This window comes from Malurus melanocephalus, unplaced genomic scaffold, assembly GCF_030028575.1.
Source record: "Malurus melanocephalus ecotype Western Australia unplaced genomic scaffold, MMel_1.1 scaffold_203, whole genome shotgun sequence".
NCBI lineage: Eukaryota > Metazoa > Chordata > Aves > Passeriformes > Maluridae > Malurus > Malurus melanocephalus.
The window spans coordinates 834,850-856,191 of NW_026623435.1; the positions used below are offsets into that span (position 1 = coordinate 834,850).

Genomic DNA, 21,342 nt, shown 5'->3' on the forward strand with positions numbered 1-21,342 from the left:
CATAGAGTATCTTCAGATCCCTTCTTCACCAATCTAATATCACAGAAATACAGAAAGGCTGAGGTTGGAAGAGACTGCTGGAGGTCATCCAGTCCAACCCCCTGCTCAAGCTGGGCCCCATGCAGCAGATTTTTGAGACCCATATCCAGTCAGCTTTTGGATAACCTCCAGAATGGAGGCTCCACAATCTCTCAGCTGTCTGATAACTGGCAGCTATCTGACTGCAAGATGGCTTTCAATATGCTGGAATTATGACAATCCCTTTGTTAGAGTGCCCCACATTGAAAGTGCATATATGGCTGAAAAAATCAGCAACCACATTAGCAACTGCCTTCAGATTGTGCAAATTTATGTCTGCTGCATGGAACTTGAGATAGAGAGCTATGAAGAAGGGAAAATTGCCTGAAATACTGAAATAATGTGGAATTCTTAGTAGAATTCTCTAGTCCATCCATGAAACTTTCAAAGAGTATTCCTGAAAAACAAGAATCATGGAACAACTTAAGATCTCTTTCCTAGTTTCCTGCCTGGTAATCAAATGAGTGAAGACCTGGAACAGACTTGTAGTTGGAARTTTAGGCATAGAAAGACTTTTAATTCCAGAATGGGTCTTGGTCATATACGAAAGAGATAAAGATCATTTCTTGATCTAGAATATTCTTTTCATTCCATGTCCTATACCTACTTAGTGGTGAAATGTCAGTGCAGGTCGTTATTTAGTTCATCTGGAAATGAATGACACTGCCAGCTCCTGCACATAACTGCAGCCATGTCAGAACAGATACTGGAGGTTTCCTTCCTAGTGTCAGCTCTTCTTGTGCGGTATCAGTTCTTTGCAGTACTCAAAACCATGCAGGTCCTTGTTTAAAAGAGTCAGCTGTTTGACGTATATTAACACACACACACACGCACACGCACGCACGCACGCACGCACACACACACACACACACACACATGTATATATGAAGTCAATATTAAACTAAACATTCTGTAGCTAAAAAAAAATAAAAATCCCATATGAATTGGAGTAATCACCCAATAGTTACAGCAATACAGGCAATAAAATACATTTTCAGGAACATGTTCTAGACCATGAATCCTAAGTGAAGTGAGCTTCTCACTGCCTTGTCCATGGTAAGGGGCCAAACCCTGGGGAACGATGAAAGTTAAGACATTTCTGTGATTTCATTGTTCCTCTTGTATCTCTTGGCAAGCATCTTCCTACTCTGAGGTGCTGCTCTGGATTCCTTTCTGAGGTGCTTACTTTTCTTATGCTGTTTTATGCAGAGCTGAGGTGACCATCTGAAGAATTAATTGCATGTTCAAATTTTTTGGTAGAAGGACCATTTGCAACTGAGATGTAACTGACTGTTAAGTGAGTCAAAGCAATGAAAAAGTGGAATTACAAAATGGAAACCAGTAGAATTATCCAGGAAATAAAATCTGGTCAGGAACAAGAATCTGTTCCTGAGTCTTTCTTTATTCTTACGATTGAGAATATTTTTGTGGCATTCCTATTCCATATCTCAATCTCCACAAGATTTTAAAGCTCTGTCAATCTCTTTTTATGACTTCAAACAGATGAAGCAGTCAATTTGAATACCTAAAGCAGAAGCAGTAATCTTTATTGGTGGTATAAATTACAAAGCCCTAGAAATTATTTCAAGCTCTTTGTAGTTGCTGGGGACTCTCCTCTCAATTCCTGTGGGAGCAGGGCTTTGTCCAGGAACATGGAAACTCTTCAGCTTTTTTATCAGAAAAAAGGAAATGCTGACTCARTATGAACTTTCAAAGGAAATTCCAGATATGAATGCTTACAGGTTGTTTAGATACTGTAAATTTAGAACAAATTGTAAAAGTTTAGGTTGGGTTAGTCCAACAACGGATAGGTTTATTCCTTCTACTGTTTTTATGTCCATGAACCAGTGAAGTAAGACATTTAAAATTTCCTCAGTGTAATATCCTGAGGCAAGCCAGCTGTATTTTAAACTCTGTTGTGTGTTTTTATATGCTAATTGGTGTGTATTTATAAAGACATAGTAATATTAACATAGCGCTCTTGTTTAAATGCATCTTTCTGAATATTTTTGGATTCAGTAAGAAAGGATCTGAGGTATTCTTTGTCTGAAATACAACCAGTTCTTTATGTGAAACACAACCAGTATATAACCAACTTACACTTGAAGAAAGTAACAATAAAGTCTTTGTATGTGTATGGATATGAACTCATGCATAAATACCCATACCAAYAGGGGGAGTAAAGCAAGGTTGTAGTAGAAGGGGAAATTCTCATGGTATTTTAATTTCTTATTGATGTTGATGTAATTGAAAGAAAATGAAAGTCAAAAAAAGAATTAGTGGTAATGAGACATAGGAATAAAAATTATYTTATCTCTGATAGAAATAAAATTGAAATAGCTTCAGGTGATTAGCATGATACCTCTAATTAAGGTAAACTAGAAATCCTTTCCTTGGAATGCAGGCATAATTGGTACATGAAGTCATACTACTGGTTGCCAAGTTTTGCACTAAATGCATTGAATGAGGGATGGCAACATATAGGAGGAAATGTAGAGCATTGGGATAGGGATTGATAGAAGACAAAAAAAAATGCCAACCAAACTCAGTATTTCCAGATTTGTGAACATAATTTGAAATTGATCTAACATAAATGTAATGAAGATCAAGTGATTTTAACACATAAAAAGAATTATTGGGAGTTACTAGTTTTAGTTGCCTATAAAAATGTCATGTTAAATGGCATAGATGTAAATTTTGCTTTTACTGAGCACATAAATAATATTTATTAAAGGCTGACAGCAAAGAAATGCAGGTGCTTAAGTGGGTAATGAATTTAAAAGTATTATGCATTAGAAAAACTTCTCAGAAGGTGCCAAAAACATCTGTACACAAGAGATGAACTTAGTCTGATTCATAAGGGAGATCAAAAGGTTTTAAAACTGAAGAAATAAGATGGGAAAACAGACTGGCTAGCACTGAGGGAAGGTGGCCCTGAGTGATCTGTTAGGCTTACCACAAATTTGGTGGAAGAAGCATAATCAGTGAGGCACTCCAGTACATGTCTCCAAAGTGTATAGGGAACACAGAATGCACTTGCTGGCAGTGAAGGTATGCTTTATTAAGACACCATAGACATTAAAGACAACATAGAGGAGAGGAAAATTAATAAACCTAAACAATAATGAATCCTGAAGAGGCTGAAATTCCAGTCCTGTGTGGGAAGAATAGAATATTTTTATACCTAGTTATCTTTAAAAGAATTTTTTTTTAATTTGTTTGTGTGACTAGTGGAAATTCTGCATATGCTGGATCTGTTACATTTTCATAATTTTTGTGATGGGATTCTGCACATGTAGGTGATCTGAAAAAATGTTTTTATTCCTTGGCTTCTCTAAAGCTCCAGCTTACTAACTTTGAGACATTGTTTGCCTCTTACAACTTAAATCTGTTGAATAATTTGGCTTTCTTTATAATTATCCTTACTATCTGTTCTAGAAAAAAACTTTTTCCTCTAGGCAAAAGCCTACCTAGAGGATCTCTATATAAACATCATCAGTGTGTCCTTTAACAACTGTTTAATGTCTTATTCGTGGTGGCCTCTGAACCTGAGTCCCTCTGGAGAGGCAGGCCATCTCTGATATGCAAAGCATATGAAATACAGGCATTACAGACACTAAAATCGATCTACCCTGTATAATGGGAGGAAAAATGTGTCATCTACAAGTACTATAAAAACGGAAGTTCTCAGCTTGATGATACTATGTGTATCCTATATCCTACATCCTATCCTTTCCCCTGTATGGTTATATGTGTATGATACACATCAAGGAATTATGGATAAAAGCTGCTAACCTGTTTTTTGTATTTTTCCCCTCAATTCTCACTTTTGCAATAGAAGAGCTATCTTAACAATAAAAGTTTTCTGTCTTCTGTGTGCAAAYCCTTGTGACTTTGGTCTAACTGATTGAATGCTTAAGAGTGCAGCTGTCAAATTAAGCACTCATCTTTCAAGACAACAAATCTTTCCAAAGTGCTATTTACATGTTTTCTGTCCTTGGCTTAAACAACAAAATCAGAGTTGGTAAAACCTTCATATACTCTAAATCTTCAGGAGTAAAGATGGMGAATTATGCATTGCTTTTGACCCCACTTTCTGAATAGGAAAAGGATAGTAATATCCAGTTCCATAATGTCTCCTTTTCCTATTTTACTTGATTGTTGCTAGTTCAACCAATGCAAAATTYAAGAGCATTGGTTTTACTTGTGGCTTCTTATTTTCATAGAATAGCTTGAATAATGAAAGCTGAAAATACTAACCCCCTGAAGATTGTATTCCCCTCTGTTCTGCTGAATACTGGAATTTTGGCAAGATGATACTTCTTTGCTCTGCAGATAGTGGACTTCTTCAAAATTTATGCCTCTACTTGCATATTATGCATATTTATACTAACTAAATGAAAGCAATATCATATTATATGCCTGCAGTGTGAAAGCAGCTGAAATTGCTTTGATTCTTATTTTCTGAAGTACAGTATGTCTTGAAGCCTACCCTGTGTACATATATTTATATATATATATATGTGTATGTTGTGTGAAATATTAAAACAGATTATAAATCAGATGCATTTCTATACAAATTCAAGTATTTGTGTTTGGGGCTTTAAAAAAATCCAGGTCTATAATTTACAGCCTGGCTTTTGTTTCATGGATTGTTTTTTTTTCTTGTTTTTGGGTTTTTTTTTCTTTGGTGTATGTCTCTAATGTGTCACTGATTTAGCTTTAATATCTGGTAAACTTTTATATCTTGTGCAGACTATGAAGCAGAGAGCTATTTTTAAGAACTTCTGCCCAATCTGGTGCCAAATGTCATAGGTGCAATTCTAAAGCTTGAACTTTTTGTAAAAAGCTCTGAAATGCACAAAACTTCAGTCTTATTCTCTGCCCTACTTGAAGATCTTTTCTTCCCTCATAAATCCATTGATATAAAAAAAATCCACACTTTCATAATCCAAAATATTCTAGTGTTTGTCCCATAGAAAACTTTTATGTAGGTTTCAAATTATTCACAAAACTGATGCCAAGATTTGAATGGGTCATAGTAAGATAGAATTAGTTTGGGCTTTTAGTTTGGTTTGATTTCAGTTTGTTTGTGTTTTTCTTTTTACTGTAAGTAGTATATTGACTTAACTACTATAGGAATTTCAAATAWAATGTAAAACACAGTTTTGGACCCTCATGTTTGGGAACTGAGGGGTTTAAACGAAGTAACATGCTTGCATTATTTGGAAAGGTACTATTGGAATAAGTTAAATATTTTTTAAAAAATCTTATTGAAATTTCTGTGGATTCTAAATATAGTTGAAAACATTACTAATCCATTTTAATATCTCTTAAGTGTAATAAACCAGAAATTTCAAGTGTCCTACACACTAGATTTTTAGAAGCCCTTATTATCCATGTTAATACAAATTGCTAATAGCTTTATATTGTTATCATATTGCTATTACACTATTAACTAAATTTTCTATGTTGTCTGAAATACAGCACACTGTAAAATTGTTCTCATGAATGTTCTGAATTTATCTTCAGTCCCTTCATAAAAGAAGGGGAGACTGAGGGGAGACCTCACTGCAGTCTACACCTTCCTCAAGAGGGGAAAGGAGGGGCCGGCATTGATAGCTCTCTGTGGTGACCAGGGCCAGTACACAAGGGAAGGGCCTGAAATTGTGTCAGGGGAGGTTTCGATTAGGAAAACGTTCTTCACCCAGAGGGTATTTGTGCACTGGAACAGGCTCCCCAGGGAAGTGGTCACTGCACCAAGCCTTTCAGAGTTCAAGAAGAATTTGGACAATGCTCTGGGGCACATGGTGTGACTCTTGGGGATAGTGCAGGACCACGAATTGGACTCAATTATCCTTGTGGCACCCTTCCAACTCAGCATATTCTGTGATTGTATGAAGCATGCCCCTTACACAAGTGAATATGCCTTTTCAGCAGTCAGGCATAGGAATTTATTTTAACATATGGAGGCTAAACTGGACCCCCTGTGAGTGTGTATTAGCAATTTAGTTTGGATCAGAAATGCGCTTTTGAAGTGAATCTCCCAGTGGCCCCTACTTATACCACTACACTTCTCATTGCTGTATGAGAGGATGTATTAGTGAGGATGCAGTTTGGCATTGCTTCTGACAAAGTCAAACCAGAAAATGAACTCCAGGGACGCACTCGTAAGTGTGCTAATGTACTTTCAATCCATTGAACCAGAGCAGGGCTAGTTTGCATTAACCCATGTAATGTCTAAATATAACCCGAGGTAAACTCAGTCTGAGGAGGAAAATCAATATCAACACTGAAAGAACTCATGATCCTAATGACTAACTGACCCCACCAAACCCTCTATTTTTTATGAACTCTTTATTTAATAATTAGAGGGTTTTGTTTTTTTTTTTTTTATTATTATGAGTTTTATTTTAACTGTCTAATAATGGGTTTCTTTATATTAGACTTTTAAAGCATTGGTTGGGCTAAATAAAAACTACTGGCTCTGTATATATGGTATATCCCTTCTGTTCATGGCAAGATATTGAGTGTAACACTTCCCAGGAGAATGGTGCAGTCAAAGGCCAACCTCATTTTATCAACTGCCAAGGAAAACAGGTTGAAAAAGCAAGAGAAAGGGAAAAGGAAGGAGAAGTGACACAGTCAGCAGTTTAGAGCACAAAACCAACAAGGAGAGATCTGAAAGCCAGAAGGTGGGCGTTTTTAGTTCAGCTAACAATTCAGTGATTGGTTTGGTGCTGCCAAAAGTGTGGAGGTGGTTAGTTGGAGTAGAAAGATAATTTTTTATGATTAATTAAAACAGAAGGAGCATGGAAGCAGAATGTGATAGCAGTGTAGCGAATACATTTAGCAGGAGGAAGCTGAGCTGTGTTTCAGTACTGTCAGAGGATACGATAGGAGGACTGATGACACATTGCAGTTTTTGAGGTTCAGGTTGGACAACAGACAAAAAAATTGAAAGACACTGAGAGGGCAGTTGAACACTGGAATGAGTTGTGAAATTTCCTTAAATTTTTTTTAAGATTTAGCCAGACTAAGCCTGGCTAATATTGTCTGCAGTCGTACCTAGACAGGAAGATGGACAAGTTGACCTACTTGGGTCATGTAAAATTACAGTTTATTTAAAATTATTTTATTTTAAATTGAAAGCTAAACAAGGCTTCTGTATTGTCTCCTGTAATAATGAACCTTCAGTTAGAATAGAATTAATTTCTGATTTCTCAGGTTAAGTCAATTTTCTTTGAATAACATGAAATAATAGTGGAAGTATTRTCTTTTTTCAAGCACATGATATATGGCTACAGAAATTTGGAAAGGACATATTACTTAGGTATTTTATAGATACATCTTCTTTTCAATATGTCCTGGTTTTGGCAGGGATAGAGTTAATTTTCTTCCTAGTAGCTGATGTGTTTTGGATTTAGTATGAGCGTAATGTTGATAATATACTGATGTTTTAGTTGTTGCTAAGTAGTGTTTATCCTAAGATAAAGTTATCAAAGATTTTTCAGATTCTCCTGCTCTGCCAGCAAGAAGGCTGGAAGGGCTCAAGAAGCTGTGAAGGACACAGCCAGGACAGATGACTCAAACGGGCCAACGGGATATTCTACACCATGTGGTATCATCCTCAGTGTATGTAAACTGAGGGGAAAGCTGGCTTAGTGCATCTGCATAAGAAGTGTCTAGCCATTGATGAGAGAGTGGTGACCCTTGTGCATCACTTGTTTTGTTTATTGTAATTCTTTTATCATTATTGTTATCATTAACATTATTGTTAGTTTCATCCTTTTGAAGGATGAACATTGACATTTAACTGTTTTTTATCTCAACCCATAAACTTTCTCACRTATTCTTCTGATTCACTGCCCCATCCCCCTGGGGGTGGAGTGAGTAAGTGGCTCTGCAGTGCTTAGTTGCTGTCTGGGTTAAATAACAACACAATTATAAGTTGCAGAGATAGATACAGACATATTAGAAGTCTTCAGAAGCATGTAATAATCTTAGATATCTGTTAAAAGTCAAGTTAGGAGAAATTAGATTGGACAGTTCTGGACAGTCTATACTTTCATGATAGATAAGTGAGAGTAAGAAGAAAAGATAATATAAGTCACTATCTTGGAAGATAGCAGTTAGGAGAGATTAGAAGTATCAATCATTGGAGATGTTGAAGGAGGGAATACAACCCCAAAAAGATTATTGACTAMGGGGTTCCTTTATCCAAAGGAATAAAACAAATGAGTCAATGTGTCAAAGAAAGAAGCGATCAAGAAAAATGAGGATGCAAAAAGTTAACCAAAGGAACTGGTCAGAGCATGAGATGCCTATTTGGTTCCAGCTCTTCAGATTTTTTACCACTGGTGTGAATAACTGTAAATCCTAATATGCAAGGAGTAAACACCTTGAATTTTTAATGGATAATCAATGGTGCCATTTGTGGATGTCTCCTTTCTGAGATAAAGCAGATTTTCAAGTGCTTGTTTGTAGGAGTAAATGCAGAAAATAGTATTTCCTCTCATTTTATAATTAAGATCATCTGAGACAGGTAAAAGAAAGCTAATGCAACTGGAAGATCTTTATGCATGTCTGCAAGACTTGCCTCTTCATAAAATTTTTCAACATACTTTCTTACAAAGGAAATTCTTACTCTACACTTAGCACCAATAAAAATCAGAAAACTGTATTTGTTGGTATGCCTGATTTAATTCACAGTATTTTCCATCTTCGTTTATTCCAGCTTTCTTATTCCTTCCATATTTCCTTCTTGAGTCATACACAGTGAAGTCTGTTTGACTTTCTATGTGGTTTTAACATATGCTTCAGTTTTACAGACTGTTGATATGTTAGTGGATGTTGACACAAATTTGAAAATAGTTGGAAAAGAAAAATCTAAGTGAAATGGAATTTTCAGATTAGCTTGGTTGAGAAGCCTATAGTTTAAGTTATTCCTTTTCTTGGAAATGAATCCTGAGCCTCTTAACATAAAAGTAATTTAAATATCATCTTAATGACCTTCATTCGGTTTGTTGCTCTAAAGCAAACTGTGCTCACTGGAAAGATCTTCACTAAAGCCGTATGTTCTTTTCTTTTGAACTGCAGCTCACCACAGCCACCTTGGATGGCAAACTCCGATTGTTTCTACCCTGATACTTGCCAACCTGTGGAACTTTGGCCGTGGTACTCTGAGAATAACGATTTGCTGAGAGAAAGGAGACTGGTAACTGGCCATAAGCAAATGACATAATATTCCCTTTTAAACTACAGTTTTCTTCTGACTTTATTTTCTCAAGCTGGAAGTTCCTCAAGCTGGTTCTCGAAGTTTTTTCTGTTGTTCTAACCTTTACTGCAAAAATTAAGAAAAGAAGGAGATTACATATTTTGCCTTCATTCTCGCAAATCAAGGCAGAAGTAGCTTTCAAAGGGCTTCTTGGGTGCTTATAGTGAAATGTATTCTGTAGTGCTTTGCTAGATTGGGACCACTTTAGACTGAAAATGCAAGTAAAATGACAAGTGTTCCATTATTAAAGCTAGATCTATTTGTGAAAAGCTTTTAAATTATTCTGAAAGAGAGGACTGTATGTCTTTCTGAAATGCCATGAGAGTCCTTCTGTTATGCTTCTTTGCGGTTACTGGAATCAGCAGGGATGTTGTTTGAAGGGAGAATTTTACTGGTTTACTGTTTATACTGCATTCTGTAATTTTCTTAGGGAATATGTGACAAATATCTTCTCTTYGAAAGAAACTATTTTTTAAAAGCACTTAACATTGTTAAATGTTTTGAAAAATGTTAATATGAAAATAAAGTTATCAGAAAAAAATGTTCATTTCTTCCTAGTTTACTTGTCTTGATCTTAGAAAAGAGTTTTTAGATAACTGGTTGGGCTTTTTTTAGACTTTTTCTGTGGTCGTTGATTCTAGCTAAGAGTAGAAAGCATGTGTGTGAAAAGACTGGTGAAAAGAGACTGAGTTTTTTCTTTGCAAAATTATGCTGCCTTTTCACTTAAATTTTCCAGAACAGAATTTATTAATCAGATTATTTAGAAAAAGAAAAAGGAAGTGAAAAATTGGAGTTACCAGTCCCACTTCAACAGCAATCAGTAGAGCCAGATCACTTTCAGCACTGTAAATAATGTTATATATTTAGTAGATGTCCCTAATTTATGCATGTAATATTTAATGTAAGTAGATCAAGTTATTTCTATAAATTGTTTAGTTTCCATTTAAAAAAAATCTTTTGTAAAGGATTTAGCAGAGTTTTGCTGGGCAAAATCATACACTGATGGGATACACTCTATCATATCCAGGTATTCTCTAACCCACTGGTCTCATCAATGACCATAGGTACGTTGTGTAGCCAGATCATACTTAGCAGAACTCTGAATATCAGAATCATGTTTTGTATGATCAAAGCAAATGTGGAATAACTCACTTCAATACTTTGAAATACTTTTTCAGTTCAAAATCAGATTAACCAAGAAATTTTCTATGCTGCGGCTACACACTAATATACTCCACTTATAAATTTTCAGCAAGATTTAAATTTTTATTTCCACCACTGGGATTCTCAGGATAGTCTTCTTCAAATTTAATTCAGCTAATTTTCTCAACTACGTGCTCTGGGTGCCACATCCAGAGTCACCATCAAATACAGAAGATCSCTCAGAGCTGTATTTGCAAGTACAGTGTTCCTGAGCCATAGGTTGCAGCTGAGTAGTGACTGACTATTCAAGGAGGTTGAAACATCTGCTGCAGAGATGTGACYTGTGATTACTCTTTTTTTGAAGCACCATGTTTTTTAAAAAGTAGAGGAACATTCTCAGACTGAAGGCAGAGAACACACTTAGAAAAACTGAATCCTTGCTGCAAGCATGGAGGTTGTCACAATCCCCATTGGACTGAAGTAAAAAAGATCTCCTGCCTTCTAGGACTAACTGCTGTTGTTATTGTCAGACGTGTATCCCCTAAATCTCTCTTAATCTTGAGCTAGTTTGATCTCTGAAGGAGATCCTCTGAAGGAGGAACTCTTCTCCCAAACCTAATGTATTATCCCTCTGTCCTTAAAGTGAGACTCAGCTGTACGCTGAATTACTGTATGCTGAGCTACTGGATGCTGAATTACTGGATGCTGAGCTGTATGCTGCTGTGGCCCTCGATATCTTGCAGCTGTGTGTGGGGGCTGGGCTCGGACACAGCCTGGGCTCAGAGGGTCAAAATAGCGCAGACTCAAGCTGGGCTGATGCATCCAGTCATGGGACTGGATAAATGAAAGTATTCTACCAATAAAAGACAAAAACATGCTGCATAAACATTGGAGGCTGCCTAGCCATGTGATCTGGCTGAGGCATGTTTGATTGGTGTGATTCTATGTGCGGGAAAGATAAGAAAAGTGTATAAAAAGCATGCTGGTAGCAGTGAGAAGAGGAGGGAGCTGCAATCACTAAGAGAGACAGAGAGCAGARCTGAATATCACTATATCTAAGAGAGCCTGAAATCCGAAGATTAATAAAGAAGAACCTGCCTGCCTCGTCTCGTGTGTCTTTCCTGCGCCGGGGGATCTGCGGGCGTATTTTGGCCCCCAATAGTATGCTTTCTGGTTACTTTAATCAAGGACTTTTTCTGGATGGGAAAGTTCTTTGGGCATTTTGGTCGTGACCACAACGTCAATCCATGCTGAATAGAGACATTCATCTGCTCAGCTCTCACAGATGTGCAGTTCTTCCACAGCCCAAGAATTTGTTAACCCCTTTTTCCCTCAAGGGAGAGAGAGAATCTGCCCTACCACACAGAAACTGGAACTTTTCAAATGGAAATTCACAAAATTTTTTTTGCTCTTAAAAAAAAAAGAATCCCCCCCGGACTCCTCATAAATGTTTGAATGCTTGTGGTTTTGAGAATGGAAAACTTTAGCTGACTCMAAGTTTGGCAAAGTGCTTGAAAGCAGATTTTCTAATGGCAAATAGGAGGAAAAGACTGTTGTGGGTGGTGTTACACAGCAGTTTTTTTCTGGTGCTGTAAAAGTCAGAAAGCACTGCAGGGTCACCAGTGCTGTTCTGAAGCAGATGCTGTTAGAAACTATTTGGTATTAAGTGGCTTGCAAAATATCAGGTACTACCCAGATTTCTGTATAGAATAAAACATACGGGCAAGCTTGGATTGCACCATCAGGAGATGGGGAAGAACAAACCCTCAAAGGAACTCTGCTTTCCTTTGGCCTTGTCTATTTCCTTAATTCACCATGAAAAAAGTGCTTTTTGGATGTGTTCTCCAAGACTATATTGCTTTCCATCATACATGATTGCATTTAGGTACAAAGTTATATAATCTTGGAATATGTGGAGGTAGTCAGCAGCACTTATTCTTTTCTTTCTTCCACTATTTTTTCATTTAATCATATGAAATTATCTTTTCAAAGCTGTGTTGTGACTTGTATTTTCCCTTTTAAAAAAGTAATAGATCTATTTATCTCATGGTATTTTATTGCAGAAAGAGAAAATATCAACAAAAATAAATACAACTCTTAAAAAATGTGCATATGCCTAATAAAAAAAAAATGAAGAATTCCTCTTAAAATGTAATTTAGAATGCCTTGCTTCAATGCATGAGTGGCAGTCCAAAAACATGAAGCAACAGAAATTAAAGACTAAAACAGTATCTTCCTTGAAATCCTTGCAGGTTTAAAAGTGAAATCTTTTTCAAGGACAATGTAAGATGTTGTTCTGGGGGATGCTGCTTCTTATCTCATTGTCTATGCTGAACTTCTACCTGTCAGCATTCCCATGATCACTCAAGCCAAATCCTTTTCTTCAGATTTCTGCATTTCATTATTTTTGTGAACAAGGTACTGCTAGGAGTGGACTCACTCTCAGGCATTTTAATATCTTTAAAGGGGAAACAGTATATTTCTCATAATAACAAATTTTTGGTGACAAAAGTATAAGCTCTGAAAGCTGGATATTCCTGAGATGGCCTAAAGAAGTCACTGATAAGCAGTGATTATGTTAACTATGTTTACTGCTTTATGTTAAATCCTTATGTTTGGTGTGAATATATTTTTATTCTATTTATTCTAGACTTCATTTATTATCTAAAAAAAACTTTATCCAAAAAATAGTGTTAAACTGAAGTTCTTTCATATATATTTTCATGAAAACTGAATGTTGAAGGAAGTTATTGGACCAAACAGAGTAAATGATGTGGCATAAATGAGAAGATTTTTAGCTATGATGAATTTGATTTAACAAAGCAATATACATTCCATTCCCAGATTAAGACCTTCCAGATTAATCTTGTGTTGAGTCCAAAATGAAATGAACCATAATGAAACATTTCCACTGTCTTAGTTAAAATAAACAAAGAACTCACACCTTCCCTTCTGACCAAATAAGAGAGAGTTTGTAATTTCTTGGGTTTGGTTTTGCTGGATGAAAATCTGTTCTAAGTACAAAGGTATTGTAAAATAATGTGACAATTCACTTGATTCCGTCATCCAGCTACAGACGAATCCTTGGGAAGTCATCTCCAAAGACCAGACCACCATCCCAAAGCATTTACTTCTAAATCATTTGTGACAGATGTTTGTCTAAACTGCTGCTTAAAACCTCTGGTGACAGATTCCACAGCCTCCCCAGGTAGGAAATCCCCWCAGTGCAATTTAAACCCATTACTCTCTGTCTTAATCCATTAGGTATAGAGGATAATTCATTATCTTCTTGTTGCAGCAAACCTCTACATACTTGACAGTTGTTACCACATCTCCTCTCAGACTTCTCTTTTCTACTTTAAACAAAGCCAGGTCATTCAATCTGTCTTCATAGGTCGTATTTTCTAGACCTCTTAATTTTTTCCATTTCCTGAACTTCCTGCAGTCCTGTGTTCCCCTTTCTGGCAGTGCAGTGCTCTCAAAAGTTTATACCCCTACATGCTGTGCCAGTGCTGTGTAGGCTGAAGGCATGGCTTTGTGTGTCTTAAATATGGCAGTCATAATTTGGCATTCCATTGTGGTATTGAGTTTGTCTACAGATACATGTGATTACTGACTCATGTTCATCCCCTAGGTTTCCTGGATCCTGCATTTCAGCTYATTTTTCCAACTGGCCACCATTCATCACTCTGAATTCTGATTCTGTGCTCCAAACTGCCCTCAGCCCTTCTGTTATTATTATTATTATTTTATTATTTTCTGTAAATCAGATCAGTAATGATTCCAGAGGGCAGAGAAAGTGGATTGCCTGCTGATTTGGCTCCTAGGTTTTATATTCACTGCCAGAGAAGGTGTTCTTTTTATTTCACTTACTCTGCATGGGGCCAGTGAAAGAAGACATTTAGTGGATAATTACCTGAAATTACTTCCCCCAGTGAAGGCAGGACCCTTCAGCTTTTACTGATGTTGAGGTGAGCAACACGTGTCATTGTTAATTTATCTGTCRCAGTGCAAATTTCCTGTTCCTTCACTCATCAAGACTTTGAATATGCATTAGTTTGCTGTAAAAAACAATCATGCACACATTTATGTGCATACATTTTAGTTTTGTCTGAAGTCATGGGCTTTGAAATACTGTTGGTCTGACTCTCAGGTTCAAGTAGGTCATACAAATCATAGAATAATTTGTGTTGAAGGGGACCTTTAAAGGTCACCTAGACCAGCCCTTCTTCCATGAGCAAGAACATCTTCAACTATATCAGGTTGCTCAGAGCCCCACCCAGACTAATCTTGGGTTTTTGCAGGGTTAGGGCATTTATCACCTCTCTGGACAACCAGTTCCAGTGTTCCTACCACAAGAAAGTCAACTGGTGCTTGAACCAACTATATTGGCCACAATGACTTCACAGTCATTTTACTCTGAATCTCTGCAGTCATTTTCACAGCAGGGTTCCTCATTTACTCTAATAGAATTAAGGTGAGATAAGTCTCTGACTTTACTTCCCTCCAAAGTCATTGTAGTGAGGTAGCACTAAATGCTTCTGCTTGGCTGTGTTGATTCAGCCTCAGAAAATTATCATCTTTTAGAAGGGCTAGGAAAATAATCTCAACTATTACTATTCTCATCTTCAAGATAGTATTTTCTGATGTTTTATACAGCTTTGATGCAAAGGCTACACTGTGCCACTACAGGAATCTACTGGATTTAACAGGAGGTTCCTGGCTTCTGCTTCTCTCATTAGCTGTGTCAAGGACAGAGAGCTTGGATGTTATTGCATAGCATTTCTCTGAGCAGTTGAATTAACAGAAGAAAAGAATTACGCAATTTTCTTGAAACCAGAGGAAAAATGAAAACTATGTGAGGTAAGCAATTTTTCCATTGTTTCAGGCTCTTTGTGTGATAATTAATAGAAATAAAAGCAAAGGATAAAAGCTAACCTGATATTGCTGCGCCTTGTAATTTAAAAACAGACAGGATTCCAAAGTTCTGAGCTTCATTAACCTTAAAGCTCTAATCCAACATTTTTTTAGTCTTTACATGAAAGAAGATTTCTAATCATCTCCCAGCATCACCCAGCATCTTTCTGTTTGGGGCCTGTGATGTGGGCAATTAGAAGGAGTAAGCTTACACATGACCAGATCTTCCTAATGCATTCCAATTTATTAAGCCACAGTGAAACAGTAAATAAGAAAAGCTGTATCTTAAATACAGGCTCAAATTAAGGGTTCTTGAATACTGTTTGAGTACTTCCCATTTGTTCATGGGGTCTGTAAGGGCAAACTTATCCTAGTGCTGTCTTGTAACGTGAGCTGTGGAAAGTAACCACACTTAGTAACGTAGTTGTGGTTTTGCTTTCATGCTGCTACTGAGAGATCTGCCAAAATGCCTGGATGAACATATTTTTGCTTTCCCAGGACAACACCTGCCCCTGAATTTACCACTTAAGCTCTCACTTTGGAAGACAGCAATGTCTGTGTATGGTTTACTCTCCCACAATGCCCAGAGGTGTCTCATTTTACCAGTTTGTAGACAGGACTAAACGGCAGCTGCCAATCCCTGGGTAGAAAGCATTGCCTCACGTCTGTGCATGCTGAGTAGCCAAGCCCAAAGCCAGACCTCGGGGGAGGATCCTGGTTTCAGGTAGTAATGATCCCAGAAAGAAGGAGACCAAAAGCTGAAATTGTTCCTGGCCCAAAGCCACACTCTTGGCTAGGGTTACACCAGGGGCCTGGTGTACATTACACCTAATGAATATAAAACACACTCTCCACAATCATGGATAAAAAGATGCCTTGAGTAAAGGAAAAAGAATCTGAAAAAAATGAATGAAATACCTTCCACTATGTGGGATTCTTGGCTGTGAGAAATACAGTTGCAAGGAGCTTTTTATGCTTTATAATTGCAACCGTTGTGATCAGTGGTCTGACATAGTGGAACAGTTAATTTTACCCRTTATTCCTTTTTGCTCCTGCCCATGAAGTCATAACGGTGAATATGTTCAAGTGAAGTGTGATGCGTAGCTATGATACTTGGTAAGTGAAAATTACATTTTTCGTTCGCCCATTCAAAGGCTTTTTCATTGAGTGCATTTTTTGTTTATTTTTTTAATTTCAGGATAGTAAGCTGCACTGAAAGGAAACAAAATTGTGTAATAAGATAGCGGTAAAAAAAAGTTTAAGGTTTCATTCAAGAGACATACCAATGTACTTTTATTATTCCTGTTTGGCAATATTTATGCATTTGTACTTTTCAGATTGCCAGTTGATACCTTAATACAGATAATCTTTATCATCTCACTTTTAAGCACCAACTAAAATGGTTTGCATGCTGAGAAAAGGCAGAATAATCTAATATCCAGAGATTAAAATAAAGACTGAAAGGATGATTTGAAAGCAACATAGTTTGGGTGGAGGAGACTGGAGATTTAAGACATTTTTCTCCCGTGTGGACATCCACTAAGGATAATGAAGTTGCACACCCATTCTGTGTGTCATAATATATCATCATCATCCCTCAGTCTTTTGGCAGACAGACTGGAAAAACATTTTAAAGTTAATAAATGACAACGGTAACTAACACCTAGCAATATCCCTATGAATTTCATATTTATTGTGTAGTTAATGCATTACTTAAGAAGACACCTATAAAATATAAGTAAGAAGGGAAATAACTTTCTCCCAAAGGGAAACCTGTAAGAAGGGTGAGGTTTCCTCCTGTAGTGCTTTTTCCAAATTCCTTTCCAGTAGGTTGCCAAATTATGTGAAAGGTACAAGAGCTTCACTTCCTAACCTTCTCTAAGATTATCTAGGAATACAAACTCCCTATATTTTCTCCGAATAAAGCAGAAGAAATGAAATTCAGAAAATAAGACTGGTTAAGTGACTAATTTCATGTATTTTGACCTATGGTGATACCAAGGTCATATGTGACCACAAAAGCTATAGCCAAAACAGAAAGGACTTTTTGCTGATAATAGTGACTCCAGACTCATCAGATCCTGACATCAGGYAACCCACTGAAGAGTCATGCCCATAAAACTGGCCTTCTGTGTGATAGAAAAGATATTTCTATATAAAGGATAAACAAAATGAAATTAGTTGTTACAACCACTTCTTCCCTATCTTAACTACTTCACTGATATTCAATTGGAAAAAACTTTCTGTCATAAGTCTGGATTCAAATGTAATGTCAGAAAAAGACATTCTGAGCTTTCCCTGGTCTCTTGACCCTTGACAACCTAAATGCTTGTTTGCCTCAAATTGCTTTTGCAATTTGTCATTTATGACAAAAATGACTCTTCTAGAATCCTTTGAGTAAAAAAAAAAAAAACCACTCAAATGTAATGCCTGAGGCTTCAGAACTTATCCTTGGCATTTTTTCCTTAAGGAATAGAGCTCTGCAGAAATTCAAATCATATTTAGCTCCTGTTTCCCTCACCCTTCCTTCATTTCAGAGGGATAGGGAGTATGTCTCTCTCYGTCTTCTGAAATTAAATTAACAAATAGCCCCATCTGTGGTGCTGACAAAATGAGAATATCTTCCTGAGAAATATTGTATTCTTAAAAGGGCTTTGTTCTAAATGAGGACAAAATGTCTCAGGGCAGACTTTGGGGTTTATTTCCCAACATGGGGGAATTTCCAGGAAATTCTACTTCATAAAAGAAAAAATGAAAGGTTCTGCTCTCCTAGATCCTCCTATCTGGTTTGTAGAAAGGCTGCCTGCATCCATATTCTTGCTGTTCATAATAAGAGGGATCATAGGAAGATAGGTGGTTAGCTGATAATAGAGATACCTGGGAAGAGGATCCCCGAAGCCCCAGCTGAGGTCTAGGAGACAGTGAATAGCTACTCTTGTTCCCAAGCAGTGCAAGGAACAAGAGAACCCGGATGTCTGAAAATCAAAACTACTGGATGGGCAGGGAACTCACCATGGAGTCCCCTGCTTGGCACCAGGGCTCCCCTTAGGGCCAGGGGGAAGAGCTTGGAGACCTGGTGAGGCTGCTTACTCAGAGTAGTGTCTGACACCTGCAAAACCGAAGAGCTCCAGATCCCGGCTACCTGCTTGGAGAGCCTGAGCAAAAAGAGACAGGTGAAGACCTCAAAGAGGTGCTTTGCCAGGACATKCACAGAGAAACCAGGAGTCCAGAGAATAGCTGGGCTAAAATRATAAATAAGCAGCCAGTCCTCTCCCTTTTTTTCATGGGAAATTGTGTCTATGAAGTTTTTCCACCAGAGCTAGTTAGCCATCCTGTGTCAGCAAACTCCATAAATATGCAGGATTTGAAGGTACTAGGAACTAGAGCGCTCATTGGCTCTGACAGGATGTGTCTAGAAATCCAGCCTAGAAAATGTCTTGCTACTCTGTTCCTTTCAGAGTATAAAAATCTGCTGGTCCATATACARTTTTTAAAAAAGTTAATTGCTTTTCTTTCTGCTAGTGTTCTCGTAGATGGTTTGAAATCCTGAATTTCCAGGCTGGAATAAACTACACTCATCAACTCATTCTCACTCCCAATATGTACTTGCAGGAGAACAAGAGATTGCATTTTCCATATTTTTAAATGGGAAAAAATAAATAAATCATTTTCTGTTAAGCCATTTATCATTTCAATGAAGGTTTCAATTAGAAGATGAGGGGCTGACTAGACTAACTGGCAAAATCCCAGCAAAAGTAGTCAATTCAAGATGCACAGCTACTGCGTGGGATCTCCAGGCTATGAGAGGTATAATTTGTCAGTGAAACCCCCTGGACAGCTGCTAGACCTGGCAGATCACTTTATGTTTGGTGGCCTAAATTCAATAGCAGAACTGCAGCTTCCAGTTGTATYGACTTGGTTTTGATGAACAAAGCAGGAAGTGGGAGAGGCTTTCCTTGAGTCCAACTGCAGTTTAAAAGTCAATTGCTTGTAATTCAAGAGCTGTAACTTACATAATTCCAGAATTCACTCCCTGTTTTCTCCCAGGAGATCGCAGACCACAGGGGATTCACAGGGCTTGTTCAGCCCTTTGCCATGCTCCATGCCCCAGAGAGCCAAAGTCTTTGGGAAAATTCAGCCATAGCACGACACTTTGCCCTGGTGGTCTTCAGGGTCTCTGCCTGCAGTGTTAGTCAGGTTAAGACTATGGCAGATTTGTGAGATGTCTTCTAGATGTCCCAAGTCCAGATAAGTCACTTGAGATTTGACCCAAAGCACAGGCAAAGCCCAATGGATCTGTATTGCTGTCTGGAAATTCTTGTGCTGTTCCTTGCTGGAACAGTGGAGCTCTGCTCCCTCTGCTTGGGAGAATATCTTGTTTCTCAAGACTTTGTCCTCAATGGCTGATGAAAAAAGACCCTCCTAAATTTTTTTGCCATGACTTTCTTTGGGAAGATTAAAATACAAAATGCCAAAATAGCAATGCATGGTAAAAAAAAAAAAAAAAAAGAATGTAACTTCCAGTTCGAAATATGAAGGGTGATAATGAAGTTAACGTAACATATGGGAAACAGTACTGCTCTGCTTAGCCACTTGGCTTGAAATGTAGACTCCATGGTGCTTGCTATGCAAACAATGCTCAGTTGATCCATCAAAACAAAATCACGGCCATATATAACACTAACGATTAAATGCTTACTCTCTATGATCACATAACACATGGCTTTGTGCTAGAACCTACACAATCCCAAAGGACGTCATGTGAATATAAAAGATTATTCACTCACCATGCCCTGGCTGTGTGCTCTGGCAACATCTCTTCAAGAACAGAGAGACACATACACAAATATGGGAAYCCAAATGGGATTTTTTCTCCCCTTCAGCTTAAGGCATTACTGCCAACTGTGTTTAAGATCTTTATTAGGAAAATTACACATATTGGTAACTTTGAACTCTGGGTTGCATTGATGATATAAGAAGCCAGTCTGAAGAATGAAATAATGACACATTGCAGTAATGTTGAAAATGAAAATTTTTCATCCTGTTTTGCATTATGCTTTTCTTCTGATAGTTAATTCCTTCATAGGATAATAAATAAAGGATAGGGCAAGAATAGCTTGCCTTGGTTTGTCCAAATCCTCAGAAGTACTGTTGTGTATACACATGGACTTTTCAAACCTGCATAGTCTTACTGTGTTGGCTTCTTCTCAAGCACTTTTTTATTTCCCTTTTCTTGGACTGCCCCCTCTTCTTGCTACCTTTTTTAAGTCATGCATATCTATTTTATAATTCCTGATAGACTTGCATGACAACTAGTAAACTTTCAATTTGCTGAGCTATGGAATGATGCTGATGGTCCCCACAGTTCTCTTTGCATGCTTCCTCTTCCTTTGGGAGCACTCTAGGGATCTGGACCCTGGCACAGATGTGTGGGCTCTGCTGTTTTCCATCAGAGTGGAGATGCACAGAGATAGGAGTGATATGATGGGTACAGGGATCCAGGCAGGTCCTAGGAGGTGCTTGGGGGCAGAGAAGGAACATATATCTCTCCTGGATGGGAGCGATGGCCACCAGGGTCTGACAAAACAAGCTATTAGAAAGTGCACAAAGGCACTGACATCTCCTCCCTCGAGGCAGGAGTCACTGCCTGGATGGCTGTACCAGGGTCCTGGCTGCAGAGCACGGCGCCCAAAACCTGGAGTCCCTTTCTCCTTCCCACAGCAGATTGCCATCTCTCCTGGCATATTTAACACCTGAAGCACAGTGTGAAAACATTGCTGCATTTTTTCAAATTAAAGTTGGATTAGCAGGATTTGCACAATAATTGTACACAAGTCTTGTCTCTGTTTTCTTAATTGTTCATGCTGAAGTGTTTCTATCTAAATATAGGCATTGTAATAATTTATTCTTTTTTTTTTTTTTTTTTA

General features: G+C 37.6%; 1 protein-coding gene across 1 annotated transcript in view; it reads left to right on the forward strand.

Annotated features, from left to right (window-relative positions):
• Positions 1-9,821, forward strand: part of WDR27 (WD repeat domain 27) — a 76,872-nt gene extending 67,051 nt beyond the window's left edge. The window contains exon 24 of the mRNA XM_057373640.1: positions 9,178-9,821. Within this exon, the coding sequence (XP_057229623.1) occupies positions 9,178-9,225 (48 nt within the window). The 3' untranslated portion in view covers positions 9,226-9,821. The remainder of the gene's footprint in view (positions 1-9,177) is intronic.
• The last annotated feature ends 11,521 nt before the right edge of the window (positions 9,822-21,342 follow it).